A 21,139-nucleotide genomic window follows, 5' to 3' on the forward strand; every position below is an offset into this window, starting at 1 on the left:
AGCAGGGGTAGGGGTCTGGGGACCATGCTTTCAGGGGACATCTAGGTCAATTGGCATAACAAAGCTTATTAAGAAAATCTTCTGCATCCTACTTTGGTGAGTGGCGTCTGGGGTCTTAAAAGCTTGCAGGCGGCCATCTAAGATGCATCAATTGGTCCTGACCACCTGGAGTGAAGGAGAATGAAGAACACCAAAGACACAAGGAAAGTATTAGCCCAAGAGATAGAAAGGGCCACATAAGTCAGAGACTTCATCAGCCTGAGACCAGAAGATCTAGATGGTGCCCGGCTACCACCAATGACTGCTCTGACAGGGAACACAACAGAAAGTTCCTGATGGAGCAGGAGAAATGTGGGGTGCAGAACTCAAATTCTAGTAAGTAAACCAGACTTAATGGTCTGAAACTGGAGGTAGCCCAGAAAGCATGGCCCCTAGATTGTCTATCAGCTCAGAACTAAAACAGTTTCCGAGGCCAACTCTTCAGACAGAGATTAGACTGGACTGTGGGACATAAAGTGATATTCTTGAGGAGTGTGCCTCTTAGCTCAAGTAGATACAAGAAACTAAATGGGCAGCTTCTGTCTGGAGGTGAGATGGGAGGGCAGAGAGGGTTAGGAGCTGGTTGATTGGACATGGGGAATCGGGGTGGAAAGGAGTAGTGTGCTGTCACAGTATGGGGAGAGCAGTTAGAGTCACATAACAATATATGTATAAATTTTTGTATGGGAAAAAATTTTTAAAAATATTCTGCATCCCACTTTGGTGAGTGGCATCTGGGGTCTTAAAAGCTAACGAGCAGCCATCTAAGATGCATCAATTGGTCCCAACTCACCTGGAGTAAAGAAGAATGAAGAACACCAAAGACACAAGGAGAGTGTTAGCCCAAGAGACAGAAAGAGCCACATAAACCAGAGACACCATCAGCCTGAGACCAGAAGATCTAGATGGTGCCCAGGTACCACCAATGACTGCCCTGACAGGGAACACAACAGAGAGTCCCTGACGGAGCAGGAAAAAAGTGGGGTGCAGAACTCAAATTCTAGTAAAAAGACCAGACTTAATGGTTTGACTGAGACTGGAGGGACCCCGGAAGACATGGCCTCCGGACCCTCTGTTGGCCCAGAATTAAAACTTCTCCTGAGGCCAACACTTCAGACAAAAATTAGACTGGACTATGGGACATAAAGTGATACTGATGAAGAATGTGCTTCTTGGCAGCTCCTGTCCAGAGGCGAGATGAGAAGGCAGAGAGGGTCAGGAGCTGGTTGAATGGACATGGGCAGTCAGAGGTGGAAAGGAGGAGTGTTCTGTCACAGTATAGGGAGAGCAACTAGGGTCACATAGCAATGTGTGTATAAATGTTTGTATGAGAAACTGACTTGAATTGTAAACTTTCACTTAAAGCACAGTAAAAAAAAAAAAAAAAAAATGGAAAAAAAGACTAAGGCCAAAAATGTGATTCAAAATAAAATTTGTTAATTTCCACTAACCTCTGGGGGAAAAAAAGAAAATTTTAATACTGCCGAAAAAGTTCAAAATTTGAAAGAAAACCCACCTGGGTGTGGATATTGTTGCTTGACTGTATAAAGTTGATGAACTTTGTTAATTCATTGTGTATATTGTTTTGGGATCTTCTTCTGTAGTATTGGTCATTTGCATACTGTAAGTCTTGTCGTAGACTTACTTTCACTCAAAAATGTTTTTTAACTTTGATTTAAAATTGTTTTCTAAAAATTTTCTAGTCCATTAACATTTTACTACACTTATTTTAATTGCTTTGTTTTGTCTTCCCAGCTAAATTAAGGTTAGGTTTTCACTATCCTTGACTTCAATATGAATACATTGCCTAATTTGATTTACTAAAATGTTTATCTTTACTCTCCTAATAAGTATGTATTGATATAAATTAGACATCTTCTACATGAGGTATACATTTATGCATGTTAATAGTGTTGCTTAATATGCTTATCCTGTCACAAAGATTTAGCCAAGTATTATGTATTCAAGAACTGTTTCATGTTTTCTAGCGAGTTGGTGGAAGTATTCGACCATGGAAACAGATGTATGTTGTACTTCGGGGTCATTCACTTTACTTGTACAAAGACAAAAGAGAACAGACGACTCCATCTGAGGAAGAGCAACCCATCAGTGTTAATGCTTGCTTAATAGACATCTCTTACAGTGAGACCAAGAGGAAGAATGTGTTTCGACTTACCACATCAGATTGTGAATGCCTCTTTCAAGCTGAAGACAGAGATGATATGTTAGCATGGATCAAGACTATCCAGGAGAGTAGCAACCTAAATGAAGAGGTATATGTTCAAAATAATGTGGGTGATGAAAACTGACACTCACATTTTCCTTAAGAAGACAAAGAATCTGATACATCATTTTGTAAAAAAAAAAAAAAAGTATGCTGTATTTATATTTTCATTTAGAAAATAGCAGTGATCAAAAAGAAAAATGTACTTGTATGATTTCCAGTTATTGGAAAATCACCATTGCTGAACTAGAAAGATAGGTTATTCATATACTCTGCATGCCTTCTCAGAAGCAATAAACCACAGATGATGAGACGTAGGTTCCTAGTCCTGGCCATTACCTTTATGTGTAAATAATTCTGTATCTGTTTTCTCATCTCAAAAACTGGATTGTTGTGGGGCTTAAACTATAGTGAAAATGCTTATCAAAACAAATTACTATGTAATACAAAGACATATGGGTATTATGGTTATTGCTAATGGAATGACACAGGCAAAAATATAAGATAGCTTATGGTAATATAATAATTGGTTTCTAAGAAAACTTGCATTATCAAAAATCATGTAGTGAACTAGATTTGTTTGTTTGTTTTTAAATGAAGAATAATGTTTAGGGACTTGAGAATTTCTAGCTTACAGTACCAACATATTTTTACAGCAGGAATTTAGATAGTCAAGGTAGTCTTTGTAAGTATATGTATTATAAACTTTACTAAGCAAATCCATCAATGAGTAAGTCTAGCTTTTGCTCAAGAGCACTTTTTTTCATATCATTAACACGGTTTTTCTTACACGTTCTTCTCACCTTTCGTGCCCATTGTTATGACATAAAAGCACAAAGCTCATTTTCCTTGCTCACAGTACATAAGAATACCTACATTAGCTGAAGGGTCATGCAAATTATCATCTTTAATTTAGTCATTTCCATTATTTCCAATTCAAATTATGAAAACTTACACCATAGGAAAATTTTCTCTGGTAGTTTACATCCTGCCCTTATTTATGAGTAACAATTATCATACAACCTTTGTTCCACAACCACCCACTTATGAAGAAAGAATCCAGACCTGAATTTTTGTGAAGTAATCAGAAAGAATAAGAACTTGGCTGTAGATTTTAGCTGTGAGTGACAGTTCAGTGGCATTCCTGTTTAATAAGCAGCTCTACGCCAAGCATTCTATCAAGCCCATAAACCATTGCCATCAAGTGGGTACTGACTCATAGTGGTAGAGTGTGATTGTTAAAATCTCATGTTCTGGATTCAGAAAGACCTAGATTTAATTGCTCTATCATTTACTAACTGTGCAGTTGTGGCTAGTTACTTATCCCTGATAAGCTTCCATTTCTTCACCTGTGAAACATATGACTGTTTTGAGGATTGAATGGATAATGTTTATGAAGAATGCAGCATACTGCCTGGCAGATAATAAACAGTTAATATCAGCCATTATCATCATCATCATCTAATCTTAAAACACAGATATTTTTTCCCAATTTTATAGATGAGAAAATAACAATGGTTAATATTCATTGAGCATATACCATGTGCCAGGCACTATTTTAAGCACTCCGCATGAATTGATCTCAGCAGCCCTACAAATGCACACTATTATTATTATCACCATTTTATAAACAAGGAAACTGTGAGGCAGAGAGAGGTTAAGTAACTTCTCCCAAGGTCACATAGCTAATAAGTTCAAAGCTAGGATTTGAACCCAGGCAATCTTATTCCAGATCTTAACCATAAGATTTCTCAGCTAGGAAGTGGAATAGTCGTTTTGAATTCAAGTTTGTTCGACTCCAAAGTCTGCATTCTTTGTGAATTGTTTTGTCATTCATTATAATCAAAATGAGACAAGTGAAAATGTGGACAGAGGCCAATGTATAATTGGGGACTGTGTTGTTATTAGTTGCTGTTGAGTCAATTCCAACTCATGGCAACCCCATGTGCGCAAAGTAGAACTGCTCCATAGAGTTTTCAAGGCTGTGACCTTTCAGAAGCATATCACCAGGCCTGTTTTCCAGGGCGCTTCTGAGTGGGTTGAAAGCAGCAACCTTTCAGCTAATCATCAAGCACTTAACCATTTGCACCATGCAGGGACTCCTTGGTGTCTATAGAAAAAAAAAATCATTACTCTATGTTCCAGGTTTACCATATAGTATATTATAAAAGTTAACCTATTGAAGTTAAAACGAAACACTTTTGAGCTTTTCTCATCTCATAGTCTAACTGCCATTTCTAATACTAATTGACCCTCAATCTCACTGCTCCTACAAATTAATCATTAACAAATCCTGGCAGTATTTTCCCATCTTTTATCCAATTGTATTATTTTTAAATGGTGATCATTCTTTCTGGTATTAGTGAGAGAAAAAACTGACATTCTGCTGCTTCCCAATCCTTTATTGAAAATGATAGACCAATTCAGTACGTATGAACACTTGTTATTTGCTGTTGTAATGTTAGGTATTGTAGGAGTGCAGAAAATAAATGGAGCACTCTTGGCAATAAGGGTACATTTGTAACATGATGGGGTTGAAAAGAGTTCCACACTGAGTGAAGTATAGGGTTTATATTGAAATAGCAAAGTAGTACAGTAGGGATCACTGTTTATACTTAGAATTGACTTTCTAATCTTACCTTCTGTTTGTTCTATAGGACACTGGAGTTACCAATAGGGATCTAATTAGTCGGAGAATAAAAGAATATAATAGTCTGATGAGGTGAGAATCCCACCATGCCTATAGTTTAATTTGGATGTAAAATAGGTAATTGTTAAGGAATCTTTATTTCTTTCAGCAGCAAAGCAGAACAGTTGACAAAAACACCTCGCCAGAGTCTCAGCATCAGGCAGACTTTGCTTGGTGCGAAATCAGAGGCAAAGACTCAAAGTCCACACTCTCCAAAGGAAGAGTCAGAAAGGAAACTCCTCAGTAAAGGTACTGATGTTAGCTTTCTTGGATAGATTTAACAAATAAAATGATTTAAAACTGGGATTTTTAAACCTACTTTAATGATTTTCTCTGCCATGTCTACTGATCTAGGCTCAGTGTCAGCTAGTTCACAGATCACCGTAGGCCTGGTCTAGGCTAATTGGGCCTTTCCCTTTAAGATGTGGTCCAAGATACCAGCTTTTGTTAAAAAGACAAAGTGAAGGAAAATATAACATACATCTATATCAAAGACATTACAAATTTGAATGACTCAGAGGACCCAGGTCCTATCATTTTGAGATAAAACTATTATATATCCTTTTGCTAAAATCTCACTATGAAGATGACACCTTGATTTTATTTTCTTGAATGTTAAAGAAAATCATGATACAGATTATAAAAGGGTGAAGGAATAGAATTGATACCTATTAAATTATATGGAAGGTTAAAAGGAATGCTATCTTAAGAAGAGAATATAATACAATATTTTTTGCAAATTTAGTATGTATTACTTATATTACAGGATTCTGATTTATGTAAACATTGATAAGGATTTTTGAAGCCATACTTGAAACACTCATTTCTATTTCCTTTATTATATCATTTTATTTGTAATAAAAATCAAAAGATGATACCAGTCCCCCAAAAGACAAAGGCACATGGAGAAAAGGCATTCCAAGTATTATGAGGAAGACATTTGAAAAAAAGCCTACTGCTACAGGAACGTTTGGTGTCAGACTGGACGACTGCCCCCCAGCTCATACTAATCGGGTAGGAGACAACACTGGATTTCCTAAAGTCATTAATTTCGTTGTAATCATAATAGGACCTGAGTATATGTCCTTGCCCTGGTGGTGCAGTGGTTAAGCATTTGGCTGCTAACCAAAAGATCGGCAGTTCAGATCCACCAGCCGCTCCTTGGAAACCCTATGAGGCAGTTCTACTCTGTCCTATAGGGTTGCTATGAGTCAGAATCGACTCGATGGCAACAAGTATATGGTCTTGCAGTTAATAGAGGGTGTCAGCTTGTTTTGTATTTTCCTCTTTGCAAACCTTAGTTTCCCTAAGCATTTCTGACCTGCAAGAGGGTGTGGCGTACATTTATCTATAATGCTTTTTTCTGATGCATTGACTCTGAAATACAGCGGTTATTCAGCCATTAGGCATGTATTTGAAATATATCTGAAAGGGTGGGCAAGAATTTATTTTCAAATCATGTGTGTTTCTGCTTTTAGCATCTTAAAACAAGGACCCAATTAAGAAAGTATAATAAATGTAAATGTGCGTGTGTGTGCATGTGTGCGTTTACAACACGTGTTAAGATTGAAATTATGAGCTGATTGATGTAACTCTCTCCCCTGTTCTTTTTGTCGTTGTTGTTGTTGTTTTACTTTATCCCCCTTCATTCAAACTTCCTTCCCTACATTCTACTTAGTTGTTATTATTTCCTAGCTGTGATCTCCTCATAGGCCCTTCTCTTTCTGTCTCGGCCTATTTATTCTTTTCCCACTGGCTTCAATATCTCTTGCTGGTTTTATCTATTCGAAGCTCTACACTGTCTCTATTCCTTATTTCCTCTACATCACATAATAGCAATTTATATATTTCCTCTTGGATAAAAGGGTTTTTTAGCTATGATGCAACTACCAGCTGAATATAAACATTTGTGTTGTATTAAGTAAAAATGTTTATTTCTTGTTTTGCAGTATATTCCATTAATAGTTGACATATGTTGCAAATTAGTTGAAGAAAGAGGTCTTGAATATACAGGTATTTATAGAGTTCCTGGAAATAATGCAGCCATCTCGAGTATGCAAGAAGAACTCAACAAGGGAATGACTGATATTGATATACAAGATGATGTAAGTTTATTTCTATTTGAATAACTGTTCCAATTTTTTCTTTTGTGATGGTTGACGCGAAAAATACTGTGTTTCTATTTTGTATACCTAGAAATGGCGAGATTTGAATGTGATAAGCAGTCTACTAAAATCATTCTTCAGAAAACTCCCTGAACCTCTCTTCACAAATGGTGAGTTAACTCCCGTGAAAGATACCAGATGAAACAATTTGAAATTATGACTATTAGAAAACCGTAGAACAGTAAATTGAACCAGGAAAAAGTATTTTTGCCAAGGGCAACAGATGGTCTTATTTAGTTCTTACTGACATGGTAGAAGCATAATTATGTGCTTTTTTTGTCATTGGATTATTTTTTTCTTTTCCTGATAAATTTAAATGAAAAATTGCAATTTAAAAAATTGTTTAGGTTCTGTATTTGCTTTCATGTTATCCATGTTTACAGTCAAATTAAAAATACATTATTATTGTTGTCAGTCAAAATCTTCAGACATAATAAGGTACCAAACCAAAAAACAAACCCATTGCCATTGAGTCGATTCTGACCCATAGCAACCCTGTAGTTACTGGAAAACATTTTTTTCAGTCGAGATAAATATTTGAGTGATATGTGACATCCTCTATATAAAAGAAACTACATATAAGATACTCTAATAGATGTTGTGGTCGGGGAGAAAGGAATATACAGGCTATATGAATATAGGATGATACCCTAAGGGAACTCACATTTCAGGGAATTTTGTTTTATTTGATGATAAGGCTTAGAGGATCATTAAAAACGATAGCAGTTTTAGAGACTCTTCAAAGGTGATTTGGTACTATGCAACAATAAAGAACAATGATGAATCCGTGAAACATCTCACAACATGGATGAATCTGGAGGGCATTATTCTGAGTGAAATAAGTCAATCACGGAAGGATAAATATTGTATGAGACCACTATTATAAAAACCCAAAAGAAGGTTTACACACAGAAAAAAACAATCTTTGATGGTTACGAGGGAGGGGAGGGGTGGAGAGGAGAAATCACTAACTAGACAGTAGAGAAGTGAAGGGAAAGACAACACACAATATAGGGGAAGTCAGCACAACTTGACCGAGGCAAAGTCATAGAAGCTTCCTAGATACTTCCAAACACCTTCAGGAACTGAGTTACTGTGGCTGAGGGCTGAGGACTGTGGTCTTGGGGGACGTCTAGGTCAATTGGCATAACATAGTTCATGAAGAAAATATTCTACATCCTACCTTGGCAAGTAGCATCTGAGGTCTTAAAAGCATGCAAGCGGCCATCTGAAGATACGTCTATTGGTCTCATCATGTTCAGAGCAAAGGAGAATGAAGAAAACCAAAGACACAAGGAAAACATTAGTCCACAGGACTAATGGACCACAAGAACCACAGCCTCCACCAGCCTGAGCCAGAAGAACTAGATGGTGCCTGGTTACCACCACCCACCACTCTGACAAGGATCACAATAGAGGGTCCTGGGCAGAGCGGGAGAAAAATGTAGAACAAAATTCAAATTCACTAAAAAAGACCAGACTTATTGGTCTGACAGAGACTAGAGAAACCCCTGAGACTATGGCCCCGGACACCCTGCTAACTCAGAACTGAAGCCACTCCTGAAGTCCACCTTTCAGCCAAAGATTAGACAGGCCTGTAAAACAAACAACACGTGTGAGGAATGTGCTCCTTAGTTCAGTCAAGTATACAAGACCAAATGGGCAGCACCTGCCCAAAAGTAAAGATGAGAAGATAGGGACAGGAAAACTGGACGAATGGACACGGGGAGCCAGGGGTGTAAAGGGAAAGGGGAAGAGTGCTGACACTTTGCAGGCATTGCAACCAATGTCACAAAACAATTTGTGTATAAATTTTTGAATGCGAAACTAATTTGCGCTCTAAACTTTCACCTAAAACACAATAAAGAAAAGGTGATTTGGGATCTTCCCTACATTTTTTAACTGTGTCTTGAAATTGAACCTCAAGGGAAAACTAAATTATAATTTACCTAAGCAAGTTAACCCTGGTGGCACAGTGGTTAAGTGATACGTCTGCTAACCAAAACGGTCAGCAGTTCAAATCCACCAGCCGCTCCTTGGAAACCCTATGGGTTCTACTCTTGCCTATAGCGTTGCTGTGGGTCAGAATCGATTCAACGGCAACAAGTTTTGGAGTTTTTTTTTGTTTTTTTTTTTTTGGTAGCAAGTTAAGATAATTTTGTTTTATGGTTCTTATTGTCGTTGTCAGATAAATATGCCGACTTTATTGAAGCCAATCGTAAAGAAGATCCTCTAGAGCGTCTGAAAACATTAAAAAGACTAGTAGGTATTATTTTATGTATTTGGTGGTAGAACTAAAATTCATCATTTAAATATCTTAAATCCATCATAAAAATAATATGTTTCAGATTCATGATTTACCTGAACATCATTTTGAAACACTTAAGTTTCTTTCGGCTCATCTGAAGACAGTGGCAGAAAATTCAGAAAAAAATAAGGTATGTAAAGTGCATACTGAAAGTACGTACTTCGAGTGGCCTTAGTTGAAAAGGTATGCTTCATTGCTTCATGAAAAATAATCAAAAACAGGCTTATAAATCCATGAAATCTCTAAAATACATCAAACTGATATTGATACACAGGATGATGCAAGTTTATTTATTTCTATTTGAATAACTGCTCCACCTTTTTTCTTTTGTGATGTTGACTCTAAAAATAAATACTGTGTTTATATTTTGCTACATGAGTATAAACACAGAAGTATATAATATCCAGGCATTCAGATTGGTGGGAGTCTAAGCAAAGAGCTTCAGAAGATTTGGTTAAAATAAAAAATGATCAAAAAAGAGTATTTGCAGACATTGTGTTTTTACATATTAGTGATTTTAATGTGCCACTGGGGCAAATTTGAAACATTTTATGTATCTTTAAGCACTTCTGTTCATTTGTCAGGTTTTGAGGAGAAAGAATTTCCCAATTTTTTTCCGAGGTTTTTTTTTTTTTTTTCTTCCTTTGATTTTAAAATTTTTGTCAGCTACTCTAGCTCTGGTAATACTAGTTTTAAACCAAATCAATTGCTTTCAAAGACTTCTTGGAAGAAATGAATGTCAATTAAGCATTGCACATTGTCAGTAAAACAGAAAAATAAGTTATGTATAGATTTGCTTATGGAAAAGATTTCCTATCTAAAAAGCATCATTTTTTTACCCACATCAGCCAGCCATTCTTCTTTGAATTCTTTTTCATCAAAAGAACCTTTCAGAAATAAAATATGAATATAACAGGAGTTTAAGCCTACTTTCTTAAGGAAAAGTCTCATATTTTTCCAATAACATCTTTTGTTTCAGATGGAACCAAGAAATCTAGCAATCGTTTTTGGTCCAACTCTTGTAAGAACATCAGAAGATAACATGACACACATGGTTACTCACATGCCTGACCAGTATAAAATTGTAGAAACACTTATCCAACACGTAAGTTTATGGTCAACCTCCAAGAAAATTCATTTTAATGAGCAGCTGATATTTGGTAGGACAGAATTTTCATTATAATTATTTTTTTCCTAAAAAAAATTGTCTTTTTTATATTCCATCCTCCAAGATATAGACATATTTGGGAAGTTATTTAATTTCTCTTTTCACCTTTTTTATTTTAAATTTTAGCATGACTGGTTTTTCACAGAAGAAGGTGCCGAAGAACCTCTTGTGAGTATTGTCCATCAGCATTTGTGCTCTGTTATTTCCTCTGGGACACAAGATCCGGGTGCTACAACAATGCCAACCTCCTGCTTTGTATGCTATTGTCTGCTTTGCAGACTGGAAGCAGGTCTATAGCTCCTCAGTATCTTACCTAATGGAAATACAAGTATAATGCTTATTCTGCAGTTAATTATATGTAAACAATGTAAAGAAAAAAATTAAGCATGTGTGCTCCACTCAGTAATACGTGTCTTTTACTAAATGTTGTTTGAATTTTAAAGAAAATCTCTCTGAAGAGATGATGAGGAGATTTTTGTTTATTAACCATAGACAACGGTGCAGGAGGAGAGCACAGTAGACACCCAGCCAGTGCCAAACATAGATCATTTACTCACCAACATTGGAAGGACAGGCGTATCCCCAGGAGATGTATCAGGTAACTCTTGCCTGGACGGTATTGAGCTCTAGGTTAAAAGCTGAATTCTTACAACATGAAAGAACAAATCAATCATAAGTAACAATTCACTATGATTTTTCTCTCTCTTCTTCTTCCTTTTCTTTTCTTTCTATTACTAAAAACTGAATCTTCCTTTTCTGATTGATCTTATTATCTTCCAGTGACTATAATGCCATTGGCAGTGCATGGAGTTGTAATTATTGTCAGAATGGAAATAGGAGGGAAATGAGCATGCAAACCACTGTTTTGTTTTTTTTTTTTAATTCACAGTTTCCATGTAATAGTCATCACAAGGTAAAACAGATATATGCTACTGAATATGTGGTTGCTGTGATGGCAGAAAGTATGATCTAGACTGTATAAATAGTTCTGATTCTTGAGCTAGAAGTTCTGTTTTAAAAGCAGCAAGTTATATATATGTTGAATTGCTAATGGGCATCATTTTCTTAAATACAGTATATTATTCGTCACTATAGATCTATGAAACATTTATTTTTCTTGTTTTCTATTGCCGCCCTAATATTTGATTAAATATTAGTTTTTATAGACTCTTTTGATGAACATTTTCTCCTGCCAAGCTGTTGCACTAATCTAGCATGTTGTTTCACACAATGTTCTCCCTTTGTCTCTAGTTCTTGTTTTAGTCCTAAAGGGTTTTTTCAGCACTTACTGACACAGGCAAATCTATACTGATGTTGAAACAGGTGAAATGGGAGGAGTCTATCACACGGTAATGTCACTAGTGGATTCTGTGATGTCCCTGATGGACAGCTGGAACTGTAGGAAGAAGGAGGATTGTTGCCCACACTGTAGCTGCCTTGTCTGCAGAAACCCCCGATTCTTGTAAATGCAAACATAGTTGATCTGTGGTGTAAATTTTCTCTTAAGATTATTGTAAACAGATCAATACTACTTTCTTAAAAGTTTTTCTGCTGTTTCTTGTTATTTCTGAAGCAGACCCTGAGGAGAAATAGCATGGTATGGTCTACCAGTTTTTGAAGTCATAAAGCATTTTAGCCATGTGTCAAAAAGGGGTGTGGCATGGGGCTCAGCTCATTCATTTTGAAAAACAATTTCCCTAAAGTTGAAAGATGAAATTTCAAAATTGGTATTATCCTGAATAATGCTAGCCCCTTTCTACCCTCTTTATAATTGTATAATCTGAGTTTTTGCCAGACAGTAAAATATGGTCTCCATTTTTTCCATTTTCATAATAGCATTTGTTAATAGATAAATTACAAAACTGGTAGCAATTTAACCAAACTAGTCAAAAGGATCCCTGACTTCACTGATCTGAAAGTGGGGTCTAAAGCACCTAGATCAGCATTAATTTAACATAAAATCAAAGTGACCTGGAAGCAGAGTTATCCTCATGCCTCTTTTGCATCCATACGCATATAGTATATGCTATAAAATTTAAGGAACTAAGTTTAACAGTCTGACAAAAATCAACATAAATACACTGAGTGTCTCAATTTGTAGCTAAGGCAGCCAACAATGTTACAAGTTCTACATTGTGTATCAGTTTCAGATACAGGATGTGGTACACAGTCCAATTGTGAAAAGGTCTTCAAGCTTCTTTATTGCTAGATTTAAATAAGAAAATTTAATAAACAGTAGTATTTCTGTTTTTGTTTAGCACAGGGCTCCTTTGCCATTCCTATCATTGAGCTGGTTCTGCCTACAATTCACAGCATCCTTTCATGGCGGTGGCTTTCTGTGGTGCAGCTTGCATCTTTGTGAGCTCTGACTATCCACTGTGTTCTCTGGTTTTGTTTGAGTTTTGCTTTTACGTCTTGTTCTGTGCCTGTCTTTTCCATAAGTTTTGCATTGTTTGTTGAAAGCGGTAAAGATTGGCTAATACTGACCATGTTTTATTTAACTTCTCACAGATTCAGCTACTAGTGACTCAGCTAAATCTAAGGTAAATTGTTCAGTACACTTTTGAAATATAGGGGGGGATTGCCTTTTTTTTTTTGGCTGATTGTTATGCCTAGTATGCAAATGCACCCCAGTCTGTGATGAGACAGAGCAGCAAAGTCAAATAAAGGGAAAAATTAATTCTTAAAATAGAATATGATGGAAGGATACTGGATTATGAGTTGAAATACTAGATTTCTGTTAGTGTAGTTTAATATAAAGAATGAGGCTTTTTTCCATCATTTTTTAATATGAAAAATTTCTAACATTTCAAAAGTAGAGAGCCCTTATGTACCCATTTAGGAGCCTTGGTGGTGCAGTGGTTAAGTGCTCGGCTGCTAACCTAAAGGTTGGTGGTTCAAACTCACCAGCTGCTTTGAGGGAGAAAGATGTGGCAACCTGCTTCTGTAAAGATCACAGCCTTGGAAACCCTATGGGGCAGTTCTACACTGTCCTGTAGGGTCACTATGAGTCAGAGTTAACTCAGTGGTAGCAGAATGTACCCATTATCCATCTTCAACAATTATCAGCACATGGCCAGTCCTGTTTCACCTGCACCCTCCACCTGCCTTCTTCCTCCTTCGACTATTTCAGATCAAATCCCAAACATCGTATCATCCCATCTGTAAATATTTCAGTACTAGGACAGACATTGTGTTATTATTATGCATTTTATATAAAATATATATTCTTGCCTCAGTTGTAGCAAAATCACCAATTTTTTTAAAAATCAGTTTTTACATAATTTCTATTCTGTTGGCAACAGCACCAAATGAGACAAGATTTTGAAAAATTTTTAGAAAGTTCTTACAGTTCTTGGAAAATTTTTTATTAATTCAATTTGTCCAAACTTTGTTCTCCTGAAGCAGTAGCAACTAGAACTGTCAATAAATTTCTTAAAACAATGTTTATATTTGGAAATGAGACATGAATTTTACATACCATGTTCAAATATTATAATGAGGTTGCATATGATTAAATTACAATTGTTGCAGAAAATCTTACAGTTTTAATTTTATTACCTAAATCACTATCATTTATATTGTGACTTTTACCATCTTTTTGCTTCAACTTTTTATTTTGAAAAATTTTAAACGTACAGAAAAATTGCTAGAATAATACAGTAACACCCAAGCTCTTTACCATATTCATCAGTTGGCAAATTTTGATATACACTTGTACCATTTGAGAGTTACTTGTAGATGTGAAAATATTTTACCCCTAAATACTTCATCATGAATCCCTAAGAACAAGGGCATTCTCCTATATAATCACAGTATAACTATCATACTCAGGAATTTTACCATGAATACAGTATAATATTTTCTAAGGTGTAATGTTTATACGTATTTGCCCAATTGTCCCAATGATGTTCTTTGTTTTTAATGCCCCTAAGCAAGATCCAATCAAAGATCACTCCTTGCATTTAGTTGTCATGTCTCTTTAAGTTTCCTTAATCTAGAATAATTTCCCAGTGTCTTTTACCAGAAGATAAGATTTTAAATCAGACAGACCTGTTTGAAATCCTTGCTGTACCTCTCCCTGGATGCGCGTTCCTTAACCTATTTTAGAAGAATCTCTTCATCTTAATTCTGGTGTTGCGCCAGGCCTGGTATATACAGAGATGCAAGTATTACAACTATTCCTAACAGTTTCGCAGATGTAAAATAAGTAGAGTAATTTGCACCAACACAAATATATATCACAGAATCATAGAATTTTCAAGGGAACCTTAAGAAAACCTTAGAGGTAATATAATCTAATTGCTTCTCTTAAGTAAACAATGAAATTGCAATGTTTGAAGGGAACCAGTTGCTCAGTGTCATACACAGCAAGCTAGAGAAGGAACATCAGGTCTCCTCCTTCAGAGCCAGCCACAACCATTACCCCACAGTCTTCAGCAGCATGTGGTAAAATGTGAATACACCTTAGAAATGTGCTGTATCATTTTGAAATCCTTTTTAACTTAGAAAAACAAAGTCCTATTACTTTGTATTTTCATTTTCATTGATCCTTTTTAGTGCAACACAGCCTAAATTTTGATTCTTATTTTTCAAGACTTCAGCATGATCATTTTAGCTTGCCTAAGATTTTTATGGCAATAGAGAAATAATACCTTTGCTTCTAATATTCAACATACTTCCTGCCCCCCTGCTTGCCTTAAATGGGATATGGTCAACAAGTGTGTATTGACACCCTCCCGTGACTATTTACTTAACATACAGACATTATGAACAAATTAATTAAATAGTGTAATCAAGAACCTATTATACATAGCAAAAACAAAAACAAAAAACTAATAGCCTACCTTATAACTTTACCAGTGACAGTGCACTAAAAGTATTTCTATGGTAAGGATTTCAGATCCTTTCATTGACTTTTTGTTATCTGAGTGTTTTGATTCTCTTGTTACCTTGACATAAATGAAGATATTACCAACCTGATTTACCTAAGGCAAGTCCCTGAAGGTCCAGCCTGATAGAACTAATGGAAGACCAAAGTGTCCCTTATCTTAATGAGCTTCTCTGATAGAGTATTTGTATCTGTAATTAGAACGTTGAAGTTGGTCATAAAATTTTAGTAACTTATGTCAGGATATTATGTTCAACTATGTCAGAATATTGTTTAACTCTTTCAGCACAAAACATTTCCCTGAAAGACAGACTTGTGTGGGCTATGACTTGGCAAATAAATATGACCATGTATGACTTGGCAAATAAATGCTACCAGGCAAGAAATGAGACAAATTAAATAAAAAAATGTGTCTTAGCACAGTTCCTCATCTCATGGCGGGGTGAGGAGGAGCAAAAAATATATATAATAATCAGTATATTAAAGATGAAGAGAGATATAGAGGCTGCTATTTTCTTTCTAAGGTATTTGTCACTCAGTCACTATTCTTTCCCCAATGAATGCGCTTGGCACCCTTGTCAAAAGTCAGTTGACCATAGATGTATAGGTTTGTTTCTAGACTCTCAATTCTATTCCATTGGTCTAAATGCCTGTCCTTGTACCAGTATCAGACTGTTTTAATTACTGTAGTGTTATGTTTTAAGGCCAGGAAGTGTGGAGTTCTCCTACTTTGTTCTTAAGAAAGTATTTTTGAGGATTACATGAAACACATACATAAAAGTGCCTTTTAATCTCAACACATAATTTAAATGCAAGGATTTTTAGGTGTTGTTGTTGGTTTTGTTAATTCTCTGGCGACTGAGAGAGGATTCCCATACCATTATTATTGCTGACAGGTAGGTGAATATCTTGCCCAACTTTACTATTTACAATTAACTTTTCTGGTGGTTAAATAGAATTATATTATGTATCCATGTGTTCTCTAACCTGTGTATTTTTCAATCCACAATAAATTATAGACATAAAAAAATTATTTTAGGGATTAAAAAAACAAATTACACTCTGTTAGTGCTTTTAGAGCTTTAGTAGAACTAATTCAGTAAGAAATGGTTGGGAAAACCTTTTCAGAAAATAAACTCAATAACGTTCATGTGTTCAAAGTCTCTTTTCTCTGATTGCTTCCCAGGGTTCTTGGGGATCTGGAAAGGAGCAATATAGCAGAGAACTGCTTGTATCCTCCATATTTGCAGCTGCTAGTCGCAAGAGGAAAAAGCCCAAAGAAAAAGCACAACCTAGCAGCTCAGAAGATGAATTGGACACTGTATTTTTTAAGAAAGAAAATGCAGAACAGTGTCATGATGATATTAAAGAAGAGTCCAAAAAAGAGAGCGAGACATTGGGCAGAAAACAAAGGATCATCGTTTCAAAAGACAGCAGTGCAACAAAAGATGAGAAGACATCACTACAAAAAGACAGTATACCATCTGAAGAACCCTCACCGCCACACAATTCAAGACACAATAAGTCACCGACTCTTAACAGCCGCTTCACCATACTGAAAGAGAGCCCTAAATCACTTTTGATGCAAAAGTCCTCCCACTTTGAAGAGACAGGGTCTGACTCTGGCACTTTGCTCAGCACTTCTTCCCAGGCTTCTCTGGCAAGGTTTTCCACCAAGAAATCAACCAGTCCAGAAACTAAACACAGCGAGTTTTTAGCCAATGTCAGCACCATCACCTCAGATTACTCAACTACTTCATCTACCACATATCTGACCAGCCTTGACTCCAGTCGGCTGAGCCCAGAGGTGCAATCAGTGGCAGAAAGTAAGGGCGACGAAGCTGATGACGAGAGAAGTGAACTGATCAGTGAAGGGAGGCCTGTGGAGACAGACAGTGAGAATGATTTTCCTGTTTTTCCCACAGCTTTGACATCAGAGAGGCTTTTCCGAGGGAAAGTACAAGAAGTTACTAAGACAAGCCGGAGAAATTCTGAAGGAAGTGAAGTAAGTTGTACTGACGGAAGTTTAACACCAAGTTTAGATAGCCGGAGGCAACTCTTTAGTTCACATAAACTTATTGAATGTGATACACTTTCCAGAAAAAAATCTGCTAGATTTAAGTCAGACAGTGGAAGTCTAGGAGATGCCAAGAATGAGAAGGAAACACCTTCAATAACTAAAGTGTTTGATGTTATGAAAAAAGGAAAATCAACTGGGAGTTTGCTAACACCAACCAGAAGTGAATCAGAAAAGCAGGAACCCACTTGGAAAATGAAAATAGCAGATCGCTTAAAACTGCGACCAAAAGCACCTGCAGATGATATGTTTGGAGTGGGAAATCAAAAAACAAGTGGTGAAACTGCAAAAAGGAAAAACATCAAACGTAGACATACGCTGGGAGGGCATAGAGATGCTACTGAAATAAGTGTTTTGAATTTTTGGAAAGCACATGAGCAGAGCGGGGAGAGAGACTCTGAACTGTCAGCTGTAAATCGGTTAAAACCAAAATGCTCAGCCCAGGACCTGTCAATCTCAGACTGGCTTGCAAGGGAGCGCTTACGCCCCGGTACACCCGACCTTAGCAGAAGAGAGCCTGGAGCCCCGCAGCTTGAGAATACTAGCACATTAGAAGTGTCCACGACAGATACAGCGTTGTCTTTTCAGTCCGATGCAGGCAGTTCTCCCAGTATCTTGGCTTCAACTAGTAAGCCCCTTCTTTCCATACCACCACAGTCACCTGACCAAGTAAATGGAGAAAGCTTCCAGAATGTGGACCAAAATGCTAGTTCTGCAGCTAATGCCCAATCTCATAAACTGTCTGAAACCCCAGGCAATAAAGCGCAGTTTCATCCCTGTCTTTAAGCTGGGGGTATGTCCACTACAGCAAATAAAAAGCTACTGTTACATGTTCCAGTAACTCTGTAAATATTTTCTTGTACCAGAACTGATATTATGCAGCCTTCATTTGGGCTGGTTTCATCATTTTGCACTGTGAAATAGCTTTACAGTGCATTACGACAGCCAGAAGAACATATATATATATATATTTAAAAATATATTGGATAGTTGTATACAAATGAGCAAGGTATTTGTTGCAACTTACTACATAGTGTATACCCAAGATTACTGAAGAAAATAGCTGGCATTAGTATGTAGCAAAATGTGTTCTTTTGGTTTCATCACTAACAAAAGTGCCTCATCATAAAAAATACATTTGGTTTTAGGGTGCCATATTGTTAAAATTAGATAACTTACATTGAATAAATGAATGCATTTTATTGGTGACAAATTTCATTACATTTACCAGTTTTAACACAGGTGGATACACAATTTTCATTCTTTAGTCATTCCAGGTGGATATCTGAGTTTTATATTCAAGCTTTTAATACAGTTTTTGAGTTTTGTGTGACTTGAATTTTTAATCTTTCTGTAAAATACGTAACTTAAATGAACATATATGTGTATCTTTTCTTCAGATACCAGATTTGATATAAATGTTGTAACATAGGTATGTAGATAGTGAATCCTGGATGGAACTGGCTTCTTTATTGAGAAGAATATAATTCTGCATGAGGACTTAATGAATCCAAACCTGTGTCATGCCGATGTGCATACCCAATTAAACACTGGAAATAAAAATTGTTTTGGTGAACTTTGTATGGCCTGGAACTTAATTCTAATGACATATTTTTAAATGTCACCTATTAATAACTGCCTTATATGATTAATTGGTCCTAACTTTTAAAAACTTACCTGCTATATTTATACATCCCACCTCCTCTTTTTTGCTGAGCCTGGCAGGGATCTTTTATACATGCTCACATTGGTGTAACCTCCCTCCTGTACATAAACAATTTTTAACTTCTATAAGTAATATATGTAGTTTACCTTTCCTTGTAGGGCACTGGGTGAAAAGAACATGAGTTTGGGAGTCAAACCAACTGTACAGTTCCTAGGTATGTAAACTTAGACAAATTATTTAACTTGTCTGGATTTGTTTCCTCTTATAAACATAATAATAGTACCTATTATAAGGGTGGTTATTAGATTTAAGTGAGATGCTGTTCCAAATATAATGCCTGCCACACATTAGTTACAAAGTATATCAGGGCTGTTCTTAGAAATAATGGGTAAATTCTGAGAATGAGAGGGACCTTAAAAATCATTGAATACAGAGGTTCTCAACCCTGTCATACCCAATATTCCCTTTTTATAAAAATTTTTTGTAATTTCCCCTTTACTCTTCTGAAATGAAATGCATAGATAAATATCTACATATATAATTAATATATTCAGTTTATTATGTAATTTAAAATATTTATAATTCCCTCATAATAGAAAAGAAATGAAAGTGATTTCTAATAAAGTAATAAGTATTCCAATACGTAAATGCTCAGGTACAACTACATTACAAAAATATAATGAAGTAATCAGATGGTTGCACCAGTGTGTAGAATCACTAACAATGCAGTAACTACAAATGGAGACTACCATGCATGGTTTTTTTGTTGGTGATATGATTTCTCTAAATGATGCATGACTCTTGGTAAAGTTCGAACAAAACAAAGTACACACTTAGTTTACACTCTAGGTACATTCCTGGAAAATTCAGGATGTTATTAAAACCATCAAAAATGCTCTTTATTTATATGTAAAAAAGGTTAGGTTCAAGTTTCAAACAATTTTATTTCATTCATCATATTTATTATTTTCTACTTTATATAATTTGCTGTATATTTTCTAACTTGAGATGGCTAGTTAAATCATAAATTTTCAGCCTTTCTTGTTTTCTAACACCTGCATTTTAAATATATATCCATATTTTTTATTATTGCATTTCAAAACATCTTCTATTTTTTTTTCTTTAACCTGTGAATTATTTAGAAGTGTATTGCTTAATTTCCAAAACACTGGAGGTTTTCTAGTTACCTTTCTAAAAACTGCTTTCTAGCATAATTCCACATAATCATTCCACATACTCTGATAATTTTAACTCATTTGAAATTTTTTGAGAAATCTGTTATGACCAGCATATAATCAAATTTGATAAGTGTACCATGTCTACTTGAAAAGAGTATGTATTCTGTCATTATTGGATGCTGCATTATGTTGATTAGGTCAAGTGTATTAATCATGTTTTCAGATCTCCTGTATCCTTACTGATTTGTTACCTGGCTCTTGTCAGTTCCTAAGCGTGGTAAGTCTTATGTTATGATTATAGATTTGTAAATTTCTTCTTTTATTCCTGTCAAAATTTTCCTTATATATTTTGAAGTTTATTTTTTAAAAAAGTCTATTGCCGTTGAGTCGATCCCGACTCATAGCGACCCTATAGAACAGAGAACTTCCCTATAGTGTTTCCAAGGAGCGGCTGGTGGATTCGAACTGCCAGCCTTTTGGTTGGCAGCCAAGTTAGTTTATTAGGTAGATGTAAATTTAGAAATGTTAATCTTCGTGGTGGGACACTGGTTGTTCAGTGGTAGAATTCTCACCTTCCATGGGGGAGAGCTGGGTTAAATTCCTGGCCAATGCACCTCATGCACAGCCACCACCTGTCTGTCAGAGGAGGCTTATGTGTTGCTATGATGCTGAAGAGTTTTCAGCGGAGCTCCTGGACTAAGATGGACTAGGAAGAAAGACCTGGTGATCTGCTC

General features: G+C 36.0%; 1 protein-coding gene across 7 annotated transcripts in view; it reads left to right on the plus strand.

The window, feature by feature from the left end:
• The window catches only part of ARHGAP21 (Rho GTPase activating protein 21), a 188,115-nt gene extending 168,514 nt beyond the window's left edge, over positions 1-19,601 (plus strand). For 6 of the 7 annotated variants that reach the window (XM_023735026.1, XM_023735025.1, XM_023735029.1 and 3 more), the window contains 13 exons: positions 2,028-2,312; positions 4,921-4,985; positions 5,062-5,201; positions 5,824-5,966; positions 6,902-7,057; positions 7,149-7,227; positions 9,306-9,379; positions 9,466-9,555; positions 10,405-10,530; positions 10,720-10,761; positions 11,086-11,191; positions 13,105-13,136; positions 16,671-19,601. In XM_023735026.1, coding sequence (XP_023590794.1) covers positions 2,028-2,312; positions 4,921-4,985; positions 5,062-5,201; positions 5,824-5,966; positions 6,902-7,057; positions 7,149-7,227; positions 9,306-9,379; positions 9,466-9,555; positions 10,405-10,530; positions 10,720-10,761; positions 11,086-11,191; positions 13,105-13,136; positions 16,671-18,347 — 3,015 coding nt within the window. In that variant the 3' untranslated portion in view covers positions 18,348-19,601. The remainder of the gene's footprint in view (positions 1-2,027; positions 2,313-4,920; positions 4,986-5,061; positions 5,202-5,823; positions 5,967-6,901; positions 7,058-7,148; positions 7,228-9,305; positions 9,380-9,465; positions 9,556-10,404; positions 10,531-10,719; positions 10,762-11,085; positions 11,192-13,104; positions 13,137-16,670) is intronic. The other variant, XM_023735028.1, reaches the window with a different exon arrangement.
• Positions 19,602-21,139: the final 1,538 nt, after the last annotated feature.

This window comes from Trichechus manatus, unplaced genomic scaffold, assembly GCF_000243295.1.
Source record: "Trichechus manatus latirostris isolate Lorelei unplaced genomic scaffold, TriManLat1.0 scaffold00075, whole genome shotgun sequence".
NCBI classification, from domain to species: Eukaryota; Metazoa; Chordata; class Mammalia; order Sirenia; family Trichechidae; genus Trichechus; species Trichechus manatus.